At 44.8% G+C, this 20,851-nt stretch overlaps 1 protein-coding gene across 3 annotated transcripts in view; it reads right to left on the minus strand.

Annotated features, from left to right (window-relative positions):
* Nucleotides 1-724: 724 nt before the first annotated feature.
* The window catches only part of CSNK1G1 (casein kinase 1 gamma 1), a 153,682-nt gene continuing 133,555 nt past the window's right edge, over nucleotides 725-20,851 (minus strand). The window contains exons 12-14 of one of the 3 annotated variants that reach the window (XR_014015435.1): nucleotides 14,240-14,346; nucleotides 1,727-6,688; nucleotides 727-1,462 (exon numbers count right to left, since the gene is read on the minus strand). Coding sequence is in view for 2 of the 3 variants with exons in the window: in XM_081229539.1 (XP_081085665.1) it covers nucleotides 6,634-6,688; nucleotides 14,240-14,346 (162 nt within the window). In the remaining variant the exon portion in view is untranslated. Of the gene's footprint in view, nucleotides 6,689-14,239; nucleotides 14,347-20,851 lie in introns of all 3 variants that reach the window. The other 2 variants (XM_081229539.1, XM_081229538.1) reach the window with 2 other exon arrangements.

Below are 20,851 nucleotides of genomic sequence, written 5' to 3' on the forward strand. Positions count from 1 at the left end.
TTGAGAGAGATCTTGGAGGGAAAAGGGACCATGAACTCTAACTAATCCTTCCGCTCCTGCTACCTCCTTCAGAGGGCAGAGGAGATTTGGATCTCGGGAGTCGTGAGAGCGTGTATGCGCACTAATTGGCGAAGCAAGGGGCGTGGGAGGAGAAACCGTTGAGGGAGGCGGGGGAGAGGTTGGATGGGCCGGAGCGGGTTTGGGAGGAGGAGGGACCGCTTCAGGGTAGGGTGGAGGTTGGAGAGGAGCTCTGGAGGGGGGAGAGGCGAGAGATTCGAGTGGGTCGGCTAGTGGAGAGGGGTCATCGTCAAAGGAAATTAGGGGCTTGGATGTAGGAGATGTCTGTCTGGCAAGAAGGATCTGGGAAGTGGAACAATCGACGCAGAGGGAAGGGCGGGAGCGTAAATACCAGAAGGCCTGAACATAGGGGACCTCGGATCATTTGCCCGTCCTGCGGCAGTAATTATCTAGATCACGGAGGATGTTAAAATCAAAAGTCCCTTCAGGAGGCCATTTGGATTGATTGTCTAGAGGATATTGTGGCCAGGCCACAGTGGAATAGAAAATAAGCTGTCGGCAACGGAGATCTTGGGAGAAACCGAGGGCTGTAAAATTGACTAGGAGACACCCCAGGGGCGTCTTAGAATCTGGTTTCGATTGTGAGGTTCCCATGACCCCCAGTCTGTCCCTGAGTGAATGGAGAGGGAGAGAGGCATCCCTGGTCTCAGTCTCCAATTCACGGCAGGTCGGAGGGCGGTCAGGCGATTGGGACACCTCCACAGTTGCCCGAGGCCCGGAGAGAGGACGGAGGAGTCCCTGACGCGGCCGCGATTAGGGACAGGGAGTCCGGTGGGTAGGGACTCTGGGGTTCAGAGGGAACAAAGCAGAGGACTTAAGCCGTTTTCTGCCGGATCGGGTGGATGAGTAGAGGTTCCCTAGTTGTCTCCTGGGGGAGGGGAGGAGCGGCCCGCGCGGTAACCCACGGGGCTTGGTACCCCTCCCGGGTTTCGGCACCAAATGTAAGGTCGGATCTTAACAGACGGCACCGCGAAACAGGAAAGCTTCAAGTGAGCTTTATTAGGGGGCGCTCCCGGGCGAGGTTCACTGGTCCGAGAGAAAGGGGCCAGAGAAGTCGCACCCGGGTGAGGGTTGGGCAAGATTTTATAGGGGAAGAAGGGAAAGGGGTGTGGTGAATCTGGGAGGGCGCAGGGTATTCCTTATTTGGTGGTCTCTTCGGGTATCGTGGCAGTATCTGGTGCCGGTTACACCAGTCTTGGGACCGCTAGTCCCGCCCCTCGAAAGGTGGGAAGGCTGGACCGGGTGGAAGGTCCCCAGGTCAGTTCCTGGAACTGGGTGGTCCGGAAAGTCTCCAGGTCAGTTTCTGGAACTGGGTGGTCCGGAGAGTTTAGGTCTGATGCAACCTGTGAATCTGATTGAGTTCCCCTGCCTCGGGCCAGTCGGCCTTACAGAAGTGAAATGCATACAGATGAGTGCTGGCACGCATGTGCACACACAGACACACACACACACACACACGCATACAAATGCAACCACACACACCCATCTGTAGATACAGTCCCCCGTAACACCCCCCCCCAAAGAAATGGCTCATCTTCCTGAGACATTCCTAACAGATTGATAAGCCTCTTAAAAAAGCTTTCGGTGTTAAGGGCTGGCCTGGGATTTGGTCTGGAGCTCATAAAGAGGAACACTGAAAATGTCTCACCTGCTCTGAAAGAGGGGATTTGCGGGGAAGGGGCAATCAGGATAGCTGTCCTCTTGTGTGTGTTACTGGGACGACTGCACTGCATCCCCATTTCTTACCATGGATAACCCTCTGCTTTGAAGGTGGTGATGGCACTGGAAAGATGATTGTGAGAAGTAAAAAAGAAAAGTAACAAAATAAATTCTGTCCACAGAACTGAGGTTTCTTTATAACACTGAGTTTGGTAATCAAACTAGAAATATATGGAGTACGCGTTCACTTTTTCCTTTGTAATACAAGCTGAGCTACAAACAAACTCTGGAGTGGACTTCCTGGTCGCTTTTTGAGAAAATATGTCAACTACTACTGTCTATATCCAGGTAACCTACTTACTATTTTGAATACAATGGAGACTATTCTTTTGCACTCAGTCACCTGCAAAAGGAATTAGGAAAAACATTTTAAGACTGCTTAATTGATCAAAGACTTCCAAGATTTCTTATTTGTGGCTAAAACACTGCTTAAAACTGCAAACCCTCAAAAGTGCCATGGTTTCCTCTTTTTCTTATTCAGAAACAAAATCACTCCCCTCCCCCATCAAAAACAAACAAACACCCAAGAAAACCAAACCACAGGCATCCCATTTTGATTCCTACCAACCCATCCTGGGGAAGACTGGGAGTCACTGGCCATCAACCTCTAGATGGGACCTTCCTGGAGCCCTGAAGTTGGCAAAAGCAAGAACCCCAGAGACAAGTACCTGCTGCTCAGGCCAATCCAGATGGGGTGCCAAGTTATCCTGGCTCCCTAAGGGTTTCTGGAATTCACCTGCCCACCTTGGGGCAATGGTGGATTGGTGGCAGTGGCCTGACAAAGGCAATGTTGGCTGTATGACAATGCAAGCTCCCGATCTGAGAAATTCTAGCCCTAACATGGCTCTGACACTGGAGAAAATGTTGTCAGGGAAATTCACTGGGAATGAAAACTAGTTTAAATATGAAAATGGAAGAGGTGACTGTGACACACGAGGCATGCAGACTTGGGAAAGATGCATCAGAAGAAAGATCAAGTTCCTTGGAGGAGATCCTTTCTAGGCTGCCGTGGAAGTACTTATTTTTGATAAACGCAGGCCATGCTGCTCACTGGAGCGGGGAGCAGGTTGTCTCTTTTGCATAAAAAAAAGTTAAGGCTATGATCTTTAGTAACCACTCTGACATAACCTTACCCTCACTCATTTCTGACAACAGAAGTGGTTACTAACGCTGAGAACCAACACTGAATATGTACTCCCAAGGTACATTTCCAGGGAACCAGGTTGGAAGGTACTTTAGAGGCGATGGACACCTCTTCTGGCTAATGGCAGGGGCTGTTTCTAAGAACTTGGAGTTCACTGAGAACGAACAGGCAATCAACACTTCTACTGAAAAACTCAGGATCCTGCTGTCTTCCGTTGCCTTATATCCCAAAATAAAATGGGGCTTTAACTGGAGACCAACCTCATCACCTGACTTTGTACCTTCCTAGACCGTTTCCTCCTAGACAGACCCCAAATGGCAGGAGTATGTTAATTAAGGCAGACATGAAAGCATGCTGCTGCTGGCACACACTGCACATCCTTGCAGAGCAGTCTGGAGTGAAATCACTGGGAAACGCCAAGGGATGCACAGCAAGTAATCAACCCTTACTGCACAGACACAGCCATGCTCTGGTCACAAGGGAAGGATCCCTTAGGTCTTGGATTCCTGGCCTGCTTGCCTCAATCTGCTCAGGATGCAATGCCTGAAGGACTGCAGGGCTTGGGAGAACCCCTAATGTTGTTAGTGCTTAATGCTAACTCAGCAACTGCATCAATCCTGAAGAAAAAGATCCCTAGGTATCATGGTTATGGAGTGAAGGAAGCTCAAAGACTACCGAGCAAGCGGATTTGGGTGGGCGGTAGGTGGAGGGAGTGCCCAACCCCGAGGCCCTGGCTGAGGAATATAGCTACTCGACGATAGCAACGGGGCTGAGGAGGGAGGCCTGATGGGATGTGCTGATGGGGATGAAACTGATGGCCAAATTACTCCTTAGGTATCCTTCTTAAAAAGAAAAAAAAAAATTTTTTTTTTCTTTTTTGAAGGAAGATCACAGTAGACTCTCTTGGGGGTCTGGAACCACCCTGGAGTACCAATGGCCCTGGGAGGATCGCCATTACTGTGCATGCCAGAAGGACTGGGGCTCTTCACCTTTGTTACGAAAAATCAAATATCTAGTAAGAGATCTGAGGGGGGCAGAGAGTGAGAATAGTGCATTAGGAAGAACCCCACAACTGCTCAGGTTAAATCCCGCAATAGCGAGCCTTTAAAACCAAGTTAAGACCCTGAAAAAGTCACAAACCCAGCTGCAAGAGGGCTTGCCCTGCAGCCAAGCTGGTAAATTCCTTTGCTTTTTCGTGGAGGTGGGGAGGCACTTAGTGGATTAAGGGGTGCCAGGGATGCTCCGGACTTTGCCACCATTTCCTCTTGCCCTCCCATGAGAAGCAAGGCTTTTTCTACACAGGGATGTGGAGGTTAAAGATTCTATAAGGGAAATTAGAGTTACGCAAATTGAGAAGAGTTACCCAAATGCCAACTGAGAAACTATGTAAGTTTCAGTGACAGTGCCTTAACCACCAGCTAATGTCAAGGAAGCAAACCCCAATATTCAAAAGTCTTGTGGGGAAGCAGTGTGACCCTGCATCTCCCAGCCATTCTGTTCTGTTTATAGGAAATTTTCTTTTAAAGAAATTAAAGGTTACAATCTTTATATAAGCTAGGCAAATTTGAAGCCAGTGAAGTGATATTCCTAGCCAAGGACCAGTGGAACACAGGTGAAGCCCAGTAACTGATCCACGCTACCGCTGCTATCTCTGCTCCATGTAAGACACATGAAGGGACTTGTCAGAAAATACCAACTACCAGAAAGTATATCTGCATCCTCCAGTCCAAAAGACAGCCCTACATCTCAAGCCAGAGGCAATGATTTCCGTGTTCCCAAAACCCCCAGATTAAGTCACCAGCCACTGTCCTCCATGGTTAGCTCTCTCTACCCCCAGATACAAGACCTCGTTCTCTGATGTAATTAATCCTTTCTCCTCGATCACATCTGGAATGAGAAGTCACTGTTTGGATAAGTCGCTCATCTCAAATGAAAATCAAGCATGAGAAGTTCTATTAACTCCATACATTGGCGACTTTTCAAGCAGTGAATGAGGAACCAAGACCCTTCATGGCAGCATGTCTGGACATGGAGAGTGTACCGGGGAGAACAGGCTCTAGATGCGTGGCCGTCTCATCTAGAAGGAGTCTAAGTCCAAGTGAGAGGATAATTTCACACCTTTCATTTCAGTCTCCTTTCCCCAGGAATTTTCCAGCACTAACCAATCTTACCCTCCTGTTCACTGTAGCCCCATACACTGAGGCCTAAGCCTGCGGCTATGGACCTGCTGGAAGAAGATTTGCAGGTACTTGGTTTCTGCTAAGGCAGGCCAGCCCAAATGCTGTAACTCAGCTATTGGGGCAAACAGTACAGACCAATTTTATTTCCTGGCCCTACGATGAGCCAAATCCTGAGGTTCCTCTGGCAGTTGGAAGGCAGGATCACTTTCCTCCTTCTTGTCCACTAGTGGCAATACAGTGGTGGCTGTTTCATCACTAATTTTGTCCCCCAAGTCACTAAGGAAGTCACATGGCTATCTACCTGGAAGTCCCTGGCAGTGGAGGAAACAGATATTTCAGATTATTTTTGTTAAGCATCTCCTTCTCTGGGATGAACTGTCTCCTGTCACAGTCTGGCTTGGCTGGCTCATCCCATGTGCTGGAGAGCTAGGTTGTCCAAACTGCAGGCTGATGAGGTCAAGAGGCTCTGGTAGGGACATTCTTCAGCAGCTGAGAAGATGAATGAAAATTCAAGTATGTTTCCTTGCCAACCTGAGAGTTCACTCAGAATGACACAGAGTTTGGCTTCTTCTCTCTGGGTGCTGCAGACCCAACTCTTTCCATTGAGAATGTCCTCTGGACCCATGTTCTCTCCGAATGGCTTGGCTGGCCCCATCCCCCTCAAAACAGAAAAAAAAAGTAAAACTCCCAATATAACCAGACACAATATGCATCTGCCATGTTTTTTGTTTAAAAAAAAAAACTAAAAGTGCAATAAAGTCAGTTTTTTTTGTCCTTTGCTCAGAACAATTTGCAATGTTCTAGTACTGTCTGGAGAACAGAGTTCGCTTGTCAAGAAAGCTAAGAACGCCAACACACAGGGACAGTAGACTGCAGATTTCTCACAGCTTGTGTCCTACAGTGTAACTTCACAAGAGGGAAGGAGGGAGTAACCTGCACCCCGTGGCCAGCTCGGGATGGAGGCTGCACAGGCACAGAGGAAGAGGGAGCCATACTGCCAGACACACCTGGTGGGCAGAGAAGGTTCTTCTCCAGCCTTGGCCTGCATCTCCCTCCTACCTTCTTGGCCGCACCCCCAGCCTCTCAAGCTCCTTCAGCAGACAAAGCCTTCAGCTCATTAGCTTTTATGCTGGAGAGGGTTGAGGGTGGGGCAAGAACCAGGAGCAAGTAAACTAAGGGGAGGGGAGAGAATAGTAGTCCTTGAGTTTTTGTGAATGACACCTTCACTGTAAACAATAGGAAGGAGAGTCAACCAGGCGGCCCCAAGGGTAAGCAGTGGAGGACCAGTGGCTCTGGGACCTGCTCAGAGCCTCAGGCAGGTAGGGGCGGCCACTGACCCACTGGGCCCTGGCTGCCCACACTGGCTCCTTCTGGGGGCGTCTGTTTTTCTTCTTTTTGGTTTGGATCTCTACCCTCCCCCACAGAGGAGTCCCTTCCAATGAGAAATGGCAGGAGCTGCGGGTGCAATCAAGTCAGAGTCCCCAGGGCCTGAGGACTCCTGGGAGGCACGGGTCACTTGTGGCGCTGAGCAGTCTTCTTCCTTTTCCTCTTAAAGAAGCAGCAGCACCTGGAGCACAAGGAAGACCACAAGTCAGTGTGGGAGGCCCGCAGCTGCCAACAGATTTCTGCCTGCCTCTGCTTATTGCAGGGGTGGAACTCCCCCCTGGCACCCGCCCACAGGGTCGCCCGCCATCTACAGTGCACATACTGGAGGCAGTGGGCAGTGTCTGCCAGGAAAGCCAAAGGAGAGAGCTGCTTTATTCCAAACCTCATCATCAAAGTGCTGCAGGCTAGGCAGCAGGGTGGAAGCAGGCATTTTGGGAAGAAGGATGAAGAAGGCTTATTTCCCAGTCTAACACCCCAACCTGAAAGTCTCATCCTCCTTTATACCGAACCAAGGGTCCTCAGGGCTGCATGAGAAGAGCCTGCACTGTCTGCCGCTTGATACAGAGGGCAAAATTATTTAATGTAACTTCGGAGGTCAGTGGGTATGGAGGCTAAATTAAGGCAAACAAACACCAAGAAAAGTATGATGTCTGGAACTCTAGGAGGCTCTCACGATGCTACCAATGAAGGATTAAGGATTCTTTCTAATCTCATCCCGCCCCCAGCCAGCTAGCTACCTGGCGTAGGCAGGAGAAGCCCTGACCCTAATAACTGTGTGAGCCCAGATCTTTTAACTGAAATCAGCACAGCCTACTCTTCATTTGGAGAGGATCAATGCCACAGTTGATCACCAGGAAGCATCGGGTTGCAGGGTCCTCCTCAACTTAAGCTTTCCGAGGCTGCTGCTGTGCCAGACTGGGTTCAAGGACTGACCCTGCTTAGGGTGGGGCTGGGGCCTGATGCCTTCAACAGCCACAGGTCTGACACACCCTTTAGCTCGGGTACCTGCTCTGTACTGCTGTCTTTGGAACAGGAAGCCCCTCTTGCTCAGGCAGCGACTATTCCAGAAGGGGATGATGAGGGCTATGGCATGGCTGGTGCAAAAGATATGTTCTTGCCAGGAAGCTGACACATGGGAAATGAGAACGTGAGGGGCAGAAAGTGGTGGATGAGTCAAAGATGCCATGTGATGGAGGGGAGTAAACTGGAAGTGTCACTCAGACTTGCTGGATCCTTGAAATGAAAGCTTTTCTCAGAAACTATCTTTGGGTCTTTTGCCTAATCCTTCTGGGTTTTTTTTTGTTTTTTGTTTTGGTACGCGGGCCTCTCACTGTTGTGGCCTCTCCCGTTGCGGAGCACAGGCTCCGGACGCGCAGGCTCAGCGGCCATGGCTCACGGGCCCAGCCGTTCCGCGGCATGTGGGATCTTCCCGGACCGGGGCACGAACCCGTGTCCCCTGCATCGGCAGGCGGACTCTCAACCACTGCGCCACCAGGGAAGCCCAGTCCTTCTGGGTTTAATGTCAAAAATATTCATACAGAAATAAAGAGCTGTTGCTTACTTCCGCATACCCCTAAGTCCTCCACTGTAGCTAAGGTTCCCCCCTTTTTTAGTCAGACCCCTTTGTATTCCCACACCCCATGGACTAGTTATCAAAAATTTGGAGAAAGTGTCTTCTTAGAATGCAGAAATAGATGTTTACACAGACAAAATGATGGGCTTTAACCATAACTGAATGAATTAAACATGGAGATGTTGGAAATAGGAGCTTCTTAAGAGAGTCTTAAAAAAGATTTTCTAAGAGTATAATGACATATGTGATGTACTATTAATGGGTGTCAATATAGTCGCTAAACAAAGTGTCCTTTGTATTTAGAGGCTGAATAAATTCTTTTAAATAAAAATGACCAACACTTTTGATTGTTTTCAGTCCTTAAGGGAATCCCTGGGGAAGGATTTTAAAAAAAGGTCATTTTTTGTACATATGCTTTAGAAGACAGACATTCTTTCAAGCTGAATGTCCAGAAATTATTAAATAAGGTGAATTAAATCTCATGGGAGTACCAGTACTTCAATAGAGCTAGCTACCTGTTCCCTGTTAACCATGATTTTCAGAGGGATCACTAACATTTAAGTCAGTTTTTGTTCTTATGCTTTTCAGAGGATGCTAAGATGATGATTTTGTGTTTTTAAGTTAAGAACAATCATTACAAAGTTTGAAATACTGTTTTGGTCCGTTTCAAATGATACAGTTTCTCTTTTACCTCCTCCAAGGCAAGTCATAAGAATTAATATCTACTTATAAGCATATCATAACCTGATGTGCAAAGCTGAATTCACCTGACTGGAGGAGAGTGTGAGCTGTGGTTTACAGCCTTAATTTTTGCTAGTTACTGTAGTTAAAACTTCAGCACTAGCAGAAGCTTTTAATAATTCTACCCACGAGGAAACGGGCTCCACAATCAACTCTTTGGTTTCTGTGGTGACTACCAGCAATAGGACCTGTTAAACTTGGTCAGACCCCAGACCAAGCCCACTGACTGGCTCCATACAGATGTCTTATTCTCAGAAGAGACTGAAGGCAAGTGATGAACTCTTCTTGTGTACTTAGGTTTCCTTCCAGCTGATTCTTTGATTGGCTCTCCCTTCAGCTATTCCTTTACTATGTTTCTCTGCTGTACTTGTACATTCTTCCCTTGCTCTAATGCCTTAAGCCCCACAGTATCCATCAATTCTTCCTTAACCATCCCTGTCAACACTGACCTCTCAAGGGACAATACCATAAAAGTGTCCTTTCAAGCATGCATGTCTTATCTCTCCAGGTAGATTGTATCTCAGCTCTTTGGGGAAGGCCTTGAGACCCCCTAGAGTTCCAAGCACAGAGTGGATGAGCACAAAGTAGGCCCTGTATTTCCAGTCAGGATCATGTGACTGATATCTCACAGGAAAAAACGGACCACCATGATGTCAGATTACACAGACACATGTTTGCTAAATAAATAGGCCAAATGTACTCTTTTTTTTTTTTGCGGTACACGGGCCTCTCGCTGCTGTGGCCTCTCCCGTTGTGGAGCACAGGCTCCGGACGCACAGGCTCAGCAGCCATGGCTCACTGGCCCAGCTGCTCTGCGGCATGTGGGATCCTCCCGGACCGGGGCACGAACCCGTGTCCCCTGCATCGGCAGGCAGACTCTCAACCACTGCGCCACCAGGGAAGCCCCAAATGTACTCCTTGATACTGTAATACTATAAATTCTATCTCCATAAAACCCAATTGTTATCTTCAATACATCTCTGTCCCTTGGGAAACCCTGTAGGCAACTGGGCTTAGAGAGTTAGGGTACAGAAACTGGTGCCCAACTCAGTTACTGAAGACCAATAGAAACAAGGTAGTCACAGAGGCCAGCAGACTTATCACCACACGGAGTATTATCCCACACGTGCAGTGTAGGAGATTCTGGCTCCAGACCACAGCAGACCAATCAGCTCACGAGCACCTGGAGCTCACAGGCAATGCCCAGGAAGCAAGGCAGGGAGGGGGCACTGCCTTACAGTGAGAACGTGCCCCACCCAACGTGGAGCCGCCAGGGCTTCCCCTTCAAGACCCGCATGCTGCCCCAAAAATGCGTTCAAGGGACCTTCTCCAGGAGTGGGAGAGAGACTCCAATGTCTCACTAGCCAAGTCAGCCCTTGGCCCACTATATGCTCTTGTAAGAAGGGAAAAGAAAAGAAAAGGAAAAAAAAAAAAAGACAATAAATGAAAAACAAACAAAAAACTCAAAACAACAACAACAACCACAAAATGTCCATCTCTCCCCCAAGAAGCAGCTCTCTTATTTGGAGATACTCATATTCTACTGATGGAAGAACCAGCTGAACCAAAAAGAAAAGTCACAGATTTTTCCAAAGCTGCTAATTTTAAGGTTAGAGACCGAGCCACAGAATGTGAGATTATCTGGCAACAACTGTCCTTGGAATTGTGAGGAATAATTAGATTCTGATTATACAACTGGTACAGTAATCTGGTCTTCTTACCTCTGTCCCTCTCTGCCTGATAATATCTAGCTGTATTAATTTGAGAAAAAATTCACTCAGCTAAAAATGAAGAGACAATTTTGGATACTGTGGGATACTGTTCTGACAGGAGGAGGCTGCAATGTGGTGGGTTTGGAAGGAAAAAAGGATCAGATTAATTGCTGGGTACAGGCCTGCCCATCCCCACCTTGTGGATCTAGTTCCCCAGTCTGGGTGGGTATGGCACAAGGTGGCATACGGGAGCCTTTGAGTGTTCCTAAGGCATTTTGTTTGGCTTTGCCAATCCCAACCTAGCCTGGTCCACTCCCCTAGCATGTGGACTGGAGAGAGGGACTCACCACAGGTTGAGCATTTTCAGGCAGCTACAGAGTGTGTAAAGAGAAAAACACAGAAAGGAAGAGAGAGAAAGAGAGATATTAGTCCACAGAGGTGAGATGGAAGCGACTCCCTGTGAGCCATGCAAACATGCAGTATGTGTCTGTGTTTAGTTTCTTCCTCTGTCAAGGCAGGGTGAGTAGGCCCAGGCCACTTGGTCCCCACACTAAAGTGGAGGGGGCAGGTGCCTGATAGAAGCATCGAGGTGGGAGCTGGATCTCAGTGAGGGCTAAGGCAAAACAGAAAGAGTTGGTGGGAGCCCCAAGAGTGGGCTTTCCTGGGCAACTTCCAGGAAGGTAGCAGGAGAAAGAGCATATGATCCTGCCTGTAAGAATTCAATCAGGAACCAAGGCCAAACCATTTTGGTTCCCACATGAAGTCTTACCGTGCAATTTGTTAAGCTAACCACCCAAATATTCTGAGGGAAAGAGAAGTCCCTAGCCTTTCTGTAAGACCAACATGCCTGACCAAAGCAGCCAGCAGTTAGCTCTTTCTCTAGAGGGGAAAACAAGCTTAAGAGACACTTTATCTTATAAGGAGGTGACAAGCGAGGAGGGTCACTGCTCGGATTAAGGTATAACTGCCAGAAAAGGGCCTAAATCCCATTCTTGTTAATTCTCAGAGAAAATGAGGTCCACACTTGCTAAGCTGTAGCTAAAGTCAGTGGATAACCAAAAATTCCTGTGTTCTTACCATAACAAAAATCAGCCAAAAAGCTTTGCCTTGCCTCACTACCCTTCCAATCACCCTTAAACAAGGACATGTGTCCTATATCTAGAGAAAAGGGTAAGTTAGATGTTTATTTTGTTTACAGAACAAAAAATGAGACCCTGCTATTTCTCTCCTCCTTTACACGAAACAAGCTGGCTGAGGAACCCAAAATCAAAAGCTGGGAAGTGAAGGTTTCCACACTGTTTCCCCAGTACTCTAGCTGAATCTTAATGTAGGCAACAGCCCCCTTTTTTCCACAAGCAGGCTGCATGGACAAATGGCATCACAGCTGTGTGCAATGAGGAGTTGTGTGGGATGCCCTGTGCTTCTCTTAGCTGTGACTTCTTCCCATGAAAGTGATCAAGCAGATGGACACATGGCTCCCCCGCCCCCAACCAATACATAGAAGGCCAAGAAGAAAAACACATGGCTGTGCCCTGACAGTTCCCTGGACAAGATGGATTGGTAGCTCATGAAATCACTGGGGGAAATGCCACATAAAATGTCCTAAGCCATGAGTTTTTGGATGACATTTGGTCAAATACGATTGCTCCCCTCTGGTTTCCACATCTTTCAGAAGGCTCACACCTGGCACAGTGGTCTTTGCTACATGGGGAGACTTTAAATTCTCTTTACATCTAGAATTTAGATTATACCAGAACAGAACACACCAGATTGAAATCTGTGTGTGTGACTGGTCCCCTATCTTATACACAGAACACAAACACCACACTCACATACACAATTAGTGTACACATTTACCAAAATGAAATGAGATAAATGGGTTCAAAGATAATTCTGTATAGGGCATATTATAAGACTAAAGCCCATTCAATCCTGGTATTCCAAGTATAGTATGAAATCCAGAGCTCAACTTTTGGCCTTCAAAGTAATAGCTGCAATTGTGAATTGGGAGTGAGGTGGGGATGGGAAAGGGCGCAGCCATCTTTCAAGCCCAGACAATGTTTGGATCAGACTACAAGCATTGCCATCAGACCCAGTCCAGTGGTTCCCAACCTCAGCAACATATTTGAATCACCGGAGCTTTAAAAACTCCTGATGCTCAGGCCACATCCGTGATAAGTTAAACCAGAATCTCTGGAACCAGGATTCAGGCATTTGTATTTTCTAACATGCCCCAGGAGACTCCAAAGTGCAGCCAAGGTTGAGAACTCAGAGGGTAGGAGTACCACACTGTTTATTTGGGAGAATGAAGTTTTGTCATGGAAACTGAAAAACCATGAGTACCATTAAAACTTCCAAAGCCCGTGAGAATAGGGAGCATGTTTCCTTTTACTAAAAATGGTCTCCTCCTGGCATTGACCCCCACTCCCTTGTCCTCCTTACGTATTAGTGCCTTACATTAACCAGGAGAGGAGCATCTGAAGCTGCCTACAGTCAGTAGAGACTCAACAAGAGAGAGTCCAAGTCACTCTCGGTTGCTTTTTATCTACTGGGTAGGAATCCTCAAGTCCTGGCTTTTAAAGGAAACGACCTCTCGAAAGAAAAGTGAGCTCACCAAATAGATGGGCAGCAGAGCAGAGGAGTGGGCAGGGGGACAACCATGAAAAGTTGTATCTGGAAGAACGCAGATCTTGACTAGCCTCTACCTTTTACTGAGGCGTAAGCATGTTCTGGTTTGTACTTAGGCTAGTTGGAGGCTCAAGAGATCACTTAAGGCACAATATCACTAAAAATATGTTGCCTGCTTCTGAAAACAAGATACTGGGATAGCCTGGATGTTCTCAAAGGGTTTATAAGAAAAGTCATCCACATCAGGTGTGGCGGCAGTTACTGATTTGTGAAGGACTTCTCTCTCCCTACCTCATGTTGCCTTGGAGTTTAAATCTGGACCTGAATTTGGGATGGGGCCAAAAGGAAAAGAAGTGATAGAAATGCTGCTTTTGCAGCAGAATCGGCAGTTATTTCACCTTCTACCCCATTTTCTAAGAGTTTAAACACAGACCATGCAGAGAGCACCAAGGGGCTGGTGGTATGGGCAGGGCAAGACATTAACATGCAAGAGAAGCAGAAAAGGGAGTGGGGTAACCTCCTCACCCTCTTGGGATTAGTGTGATTTCCTCTCCATCCCAAGACTCTTTCATTCAACAAGTGCAGAGATTATTTTTCTTGACTGACTTATCTGAGTCTCTCTGAATTCAGAATCATTTAAGTGAGAACAAAAGGGCTCTGAGACCCTTGTCTAGGACTATAGATGCAAAGTGGTTAGCCAAGAGCCAGAAATCAAATGCTGTTCAGCATGGCTCATGGTTTAGACAAGCAGATTTCTCTCTGTGTCCCTTAGGGAGCAAGAGGCTCCAGGGCCCCAAGAGGCTCAGGACTGCTATCTGCTGTAGCTCTCATACCATGATTCTTTTAGTTCACTATGTCTTTTCATCCATGTGGACTAAAAATGTGACTGTCTTCTCAGAAATCACAGCTACAGAAGGGCAGCAGCAGCCTTAGGGTACCATGCAAAACATAAAACGGTCAGAGGAAGAAAGCTGTGGGCACAAGCATGAGGTATCCAGTCTGAAATGAGCAGCATATGAGAGGAGGAGACAGAGAAAACGTTTTTCAACTCAAGAGCCCCCTTGAAAGATGAACGTACTTAGCTTCCTCCACTACCTCCACCTCGGCGTGAGCTGTGATTGGTGCATTGGAGTGGGTTCCCGTGGGGTCATCGACATTCAGCTCTCCATTGGTTGAGCTAACCACCTGAAACAGAAGGACAGAGTGTGACTGACACCACGGCAATCGGAGCCTCCTGCCAGCGCCACAGAGGGTCACTAAGGGAGATCTGGTCTCTAGCTTAGGTAACAGCCAGGCAGTGTTTTCCTGGGTTGGGGGGCTAAATGTCCTAACTTAGGGAATGTTCCCAGACCCATATCATGTGAGAACACAAAACTCAATGATTTAATTATATAATGATGATAACTTTCATACTGAATGCCTACTCTGTGTTAGGAACTCTGCTACATTGTGTTGTGTGTGTGTGTATAGCAATTTGATCCTTACAAAAATCGTATAAAATTTTTGGTCATATTACTGTCTTTAATTCTATTCCTCTCAGTTTATTATGCTATAATTATATACAGACTCAGTGATGATGTTTAAAAAAATTCTAAAAAGGAAATCAATAGTGAGCATCAAAAACTATAAGCAATCACACTTTCCTTCAGAAATTTCTTCATGGCTTTGGACCATCAGTTTGAAGTTACTCAACTAAGACTGCCACATCCTCTGTGGTGAGACGGCAGACAGTAAGGAAACACTTTCCCTTGGAAGACCAGTCTTATTTCAACAACCTTTATTTCAGGTTCAGTGTCATCCCATTTCTCACTGACGGTCCCCGAATTGTAACTGAAGGCTCTCACTCCTGTCATCTGGTTAGGTGGAACCGATCAGGCTTCTCTAGCTTGTGCAGCTGCTTCTGTCACCTGGTTTCATTTCCAGCACATGATTCCTGTTTATGTGGGTGCTGGGAAGTGGGAAAAGGGACCTCGCTGGACGAACTACTCTGCTGTTAAAGACCTTGGCTGAAACATGGGAGAGAACCACAAAATAGGATAAATGGTTCAGATACCATACGCCCTTGGGTAAGTAACTTTTCATCTATATGAGACTGCTGCTTACAGACTGATGTGAGAATTATACAAGAAAATGCATGAGACAGTGTGTGGTACAACAGCTGGTACACAGTAATGGAGGCAGCACAGCGCAGTAGATGAGACATGGGCTCTGGATTTACTCAGCCCTGGCTCTGAGCCCTAGCTCCACCACTTACTTGCTGTGGGTCCTTGGGCAAGGTCTCACTCTTTCTGTGCCTGAGCTTCCTAATCTGTAAAACGGGCAAACAATGCTGCTTACCTAATTGGGTTACCGTGCAGACCATCCACAGAAAGTGCTTAGCCCAGTGCCATGGTCCATGGTAATGGCTCAATAAACGTTCATAGTACTGTTATTCTCCCTCCATAAATGTTTACTCTTATCTCCCTCTAGATCTGGGGTCCTCATTAGCAGTTAATTTGCAAAAATTTCCTGCACACTTATAAAGAGGAAGGTGGAAGGAAATGTTTAATATAAGGAGTCTTTGAGGAAAGGGTAGACAAGGTGAATACTACTTACCAGAAGTCTATGCCCACCATTATTTCTAAACCAGAACTATTTATTACTCTTATTAATTATACAAGCTTTAAAAAAATTAAAACAATGCTGTACAGTTAGTCAAGGAAACATACAATATTAAACTTGGACTTAACCCATAGGAGAACTAAGTTTCTGCTAGTGATCAAATTTAGCATCTCTGATCAATGGAACAACCTAACCTTATTTATCTCCTGACATGATATGATGAATACTACATAACATTATCTATATAGTATTCTTGCCAAAAAAAAAAGTTTTATCTGAATCTAAGTATGATGGAAAAAAACAGACAAACCCAAAATGCAGGACATTCTATAGGACAACAAGCCTGGATTCTTCAAAAAAGACATGCCTCAAAAATCTTTTTTTTTTTAAACACAGAGGTGACTGTTATAGATTAAGAGACTAAGAGATTGAAAAAGACAAGAGGCATAACAACCGAATACAATGCAAGAACCCTGATTAGATCCTGAACACTATAAAATTAATTTTGGAGACAACTGGGGGAAATGTGATATGACTGTACATTAGCTATTATGGAATTATTAATTTTCTTAGATATGACAATGGTGTTGTTGGTTACATGAGAGAATGGCTTCATTCTTAGGAGATGCAGGCTGAAGTATTTTGGGATAAAATGTACTTATAAATAGTTTAGAAAACATCCCCCTCCCGAGTTAAGGCAAATATGGCAAAAATCAATCATTTGTTAATCTAGGTTAAGGATGCACACAGGCTCACTGCACACCCCCCACCCCAGCCCTTTGCTGTAGATTTTAAAATTTCAAAATGGAAAGTTGAGGAGAGAATGTTTACAGACTGGAGAAACCACAGCCTGTCATGCTAATGTTGTCCTGTTAATTTTCTCAGCCTATATATGCTTCTTGTGGGCACATTCTGGCTGCACACTAGTGATAATGCTGGTAAATTCATTCTGTGAGCACAAGGGTTAAAGGAGAAATCACAGTAAGTTTTTTAGTAAACAATTCAGGAACTAGACAAGATGTTAAATAAAATGTCCTGGCCTCTACTGACGTGAACAAAGTGATAGTAAGCATCACCACTGTGAATTACTTGGTGACTTTGGGTCACAGCACTTGCTTACAGTGTTTTGCATGTCTCACACTCTAATTTCTCCTTACTATGTTGCCACTTGACCCACAAGCAATGTCCTTGAGCAATCTGAGGAAGAAGAGGTTATCCCCATTTTTACAGACTAGACATCTTGTCTGTATCCATGAGTATCTGGTCTCAAACAAATCAGGCACAAATGGTAACCTTACCACCAGTTGTCTAACCTAGAATATACTTGAGAATCAATGGCAACTAATCTGGGTCTCTAGAGCATCCACTTAATTATTTCAGGTTGAAGGTACAGTTCGTCAAACCACTGAACAGTTGCCTAGATGAGCAGTGGAACAAAAACCTAGTGTAGGTGACCCAAGAGCTGGATTCCAGGCCTAGCTCTACCATCAACATTCTCTTTGAGCCCTGGTTTCTAATTCTGTAAGATTAGGCCGATAACCACCTTGGTCCTATTTACCTTATAATTACTATGGTACTTAAATAGAATGATGTTTATTTTAGGAAAGCAATTTGAAAAACTGTAAAGAACCTAACGAATGTAACAAATTATTAGCATTTGAAACTATCATTTTTATACTTTTCCATTTATTATTTTAGAATAACTTAATTAAAAAGTAAGTGTTATTTGTATATCTGGAATACTGACAATTTATTTTGCTGCAATCACTATTAATTTTTTTTTTTTTTTTTTGCGGTATGCGGGCCTCTCACTGTTGTGGCCTCTCTCGTTGCAGAGCACAGGCTCCGGACACGCAGGCTCAGCAGCCATGGCTCACGGGCCCAGCCGCTCCGTGGCATGTGGGATCTTCCCCGACTGGGGCATGAACCCGTGTCCCCTGCATCGGCAGGCGGACTCTCAAGCACTGCGCCACCAGGGAAGCCTAAGGATTGGCTATTATTAAACTTACAAATTTTTGCAAATGAGATAATTAGAAACTGATATGTGTGTATATATATGTTTATATATATTTTTTTAATTGTTAGGTTTTATTTTTATCAGTTATATAAGCACATTGTGTAAAGAATCAAATATTTCTACAAGGATTCTTAGGAAAAACAATAATTTCTTTCCTCCACTCCACCATTTCCCCTTCCTTTGTCTTTTGCTTTCGTATCTCTGAATAACGTGCATCTTGATTTGTCACTTTTAGGCAGTATATTCACCTTTTCCATCTTTCTATTCTCCCATTAAAGTTTATACTGTAATTCAGATTAGATCAATCCTTAGTGTTTATATTATGACTATTAAAAGCTATTTACGGCTGTGTCATGGAGTATACCATGGTTATCTTTCCTTCTTTGTGTAATTTCTTGTTTTCCATGGAGTTAATGATCTTTTAAAATTTATTTTTACTTAGCTTTTTGTAAATTTGTTGCTAATCACTAATTCTAACCAAACTCTATCATTTACCTACTTTCAAGATATTCTGACATATCAGTATCCTAGTCATTTCATCATTTTGGTAAAATTGCTCTCAAGGCCTCCTGACCAGCTCTGTTTGGGACAGGCTGTCCTCTTCTACTGGAGTACAACTGTCATCCTGGGACCTTCTATCTTTACCATTGTATCAATATTGCTTCTTTCCTGCGCTGGATCTCGTTTCCTGGATCCCATATTTACTCTTTTCTTGGTTTATTCAATCATTTTCATAGCACACATCCTCCTACAGCTTCATAAGGGTGCATGAAATATAAAATTCCTGAGACCACAGACTTCTGAAAACGTCTTTATTCTATATTCCAACCAGATTGACAGTTTGGATGAGTACAGAATTCTAGGTTGGAAATAATTTTCCCTCAGAAATTTTGAAGGTATTGTTAATTGCCTTCTAGCTTCCAGCATTGCCATTCAGAAATCTGAAGCTATACTAAGTCCTGATCCTTTATTTGAATGTGACTGTTTTCTCTTTCTGGAAGCTTGAAGGATCTTCTCTTTGTCTTCAGTGTTTTGGAATTTCACAATGATATACTTTGGCGTGGTTCCACCACATCTATTAAGCTGGGCACTTAGTGGGCCCTGTTGATCTGGAAACAAGTCTTTATGAGTTCCGGGAAATTATTTCGTTAACGAGTTCCTCCCCTCCACTTTCTCTGTTCTCTCTCTGGAACTCCCATTATTTAGAAATTGGACCTTCCGGACTCTCCTTAAATCTTATGTTGTTTTCTACTATTTTTTTTAATTAAAAAAAATTATTTACTTACTTATTTATTTTTTATTTTTGACCGCATTGGGTCTTAGCTGTGGCATGTGGGATCTTCATTGAGGCATGTGGGATCTTCCGTTGCGGCATACAGGCTTCTCTCTAGTTGTGGCATGCGGGTTTTTCTTTCTCTAGTTGTGGTGTGCAGGCTCCAGGGTGTGTGGGCTGGCTGTGGCTCGCAGATTCCAGAGCGTGTGGGCTCTGTAGTTTGCGGCACACAGGTTCTCTAGGTGAGGTGCGCGAGCTCAGTAATTGTGGCATACAGGCTTAGTTGCCCTGGCACTTAGGATCTTAGTTTCCTGAACAGGGATCGAACCCACGTCCCCTGCATTGTAGGACGGATTCTTTAACACTGGACCACCAGGGAAGTCCCTGTTTTCTACTATTTTTATCTCTCTTTGCTCTACTTTCTGGGAGATTTCCTTACAACTTTATCTTCCAAACTACTGAGTTTTATTATTATTTTTTTAATTGTTAAAATTTTTATTTAGAAATGAATTTGAAATAACATTTCTTCCATGCCACATGTAAATTATTAATAAAGTTGTGATGAAATACATTGTTTATGACTTGATCATTGTAGCTGTGGATTTCTAATCTGAGGAATGTATGTAGCATTCAACTGATGCACTAGTAATTATTCCTGGTCTTAAATTGCTCTATAAGCAGCAACTGTTTCAAGCATCAACAGGAAGAATATAAACAGTATCATTATTTTTTGCTCAGATAACATAAGAAAATTACTGAATTTATTATCAGTTTGTTTAGGCTGTATTCATCAGAGCACACGTCAATATATGTAAACTTGAGAACACGAATATTTCTTATGAAAAGAAAAATAAAACACTCAAACTATTGAATTTTAAATATTTGTTTATTATGTTTTTAATTTTGGAGAGCTCTTTTTTTGTGTGTGTGCTTTTAGAATGTTCCTTTTAAAGGTAGCATGCTGTCCTTGCTTCACAGTTGCAATATCTTCTATCTCTGAGGTTTTTAATAACAAGGTATTTTTTGTTGCTGTTATTGCTTGTTTTGGTCTCTATCTTACTAAAGGCTTTCCTCAGAAGTCTGATAATCCCTGAGCGTTTGCTCATATTTAAAAGCGGAAGAATGTAAAGTTAACTGGCACTGTGAGTACCGGGGTGGGACTTTTAAGTATCTCACTGCAGAATGATCTGGCTGGGCCATTTCATTAGGGCAACCCTGTTGTCAGTAGGCTCAGATGTTTTCTTTGGGGCTGGTTAGACTCCCCAGAGCCGACTCAACCTCCTGCCTGCAAGGTACATACCTGACTATCAGCATTCTGAAGTACTAAATGGGGAAAGCAGGCAGTCAGTATGCACACATTCATTTAACCTCCCCTTTTCCAGTATGGTATTCTGCCCCCAAATGTGCCTTGTATCTCCTAATCCAGAGACCCTCTTTTTTGCCCTCTCCAAAGAATAACTCTTTGGTCTTTGCTGGAAAGGAGGAGAACATCTAGGGATCTCTGGTTTCCCAAACAGACTTTAAACCAATCTTTATCTTAGCACATGCCCCTCCACACCCACCTCCCCCTTATAGAAGGCCAATTTCTGAGGCTTTTGGGGATCCCCCAGTATAAATAGGCTCTCAAGCTTTCCCCTGTGTTGGCTCAGAATCTGGTTTTCTCGGGACTCCTAAGTCATTTAATAATTGCCCATCTGCTATCCAGCTTCTAACAGCCGATTGCTGTTGCCTCCTCTTCTGTTTTCTCCATTCTTATATGGATTTATACCTTAAAAAAATCTCCTTATCATTTTTTTAGT

This window comes from Mesoplodon bidens (genome assembly GCF_964165515.1).
Source record: "Mesoplodon bidens genome assembly, chromosome: 3".
Classification (NCBI taxonomy): domain Eukaryota; kingdom Metazoa; phylum Chordata; class Mammalia; order Artiodactyla; family Ziphiidae; genus Mesoplodon; species Mesoplodon bidens.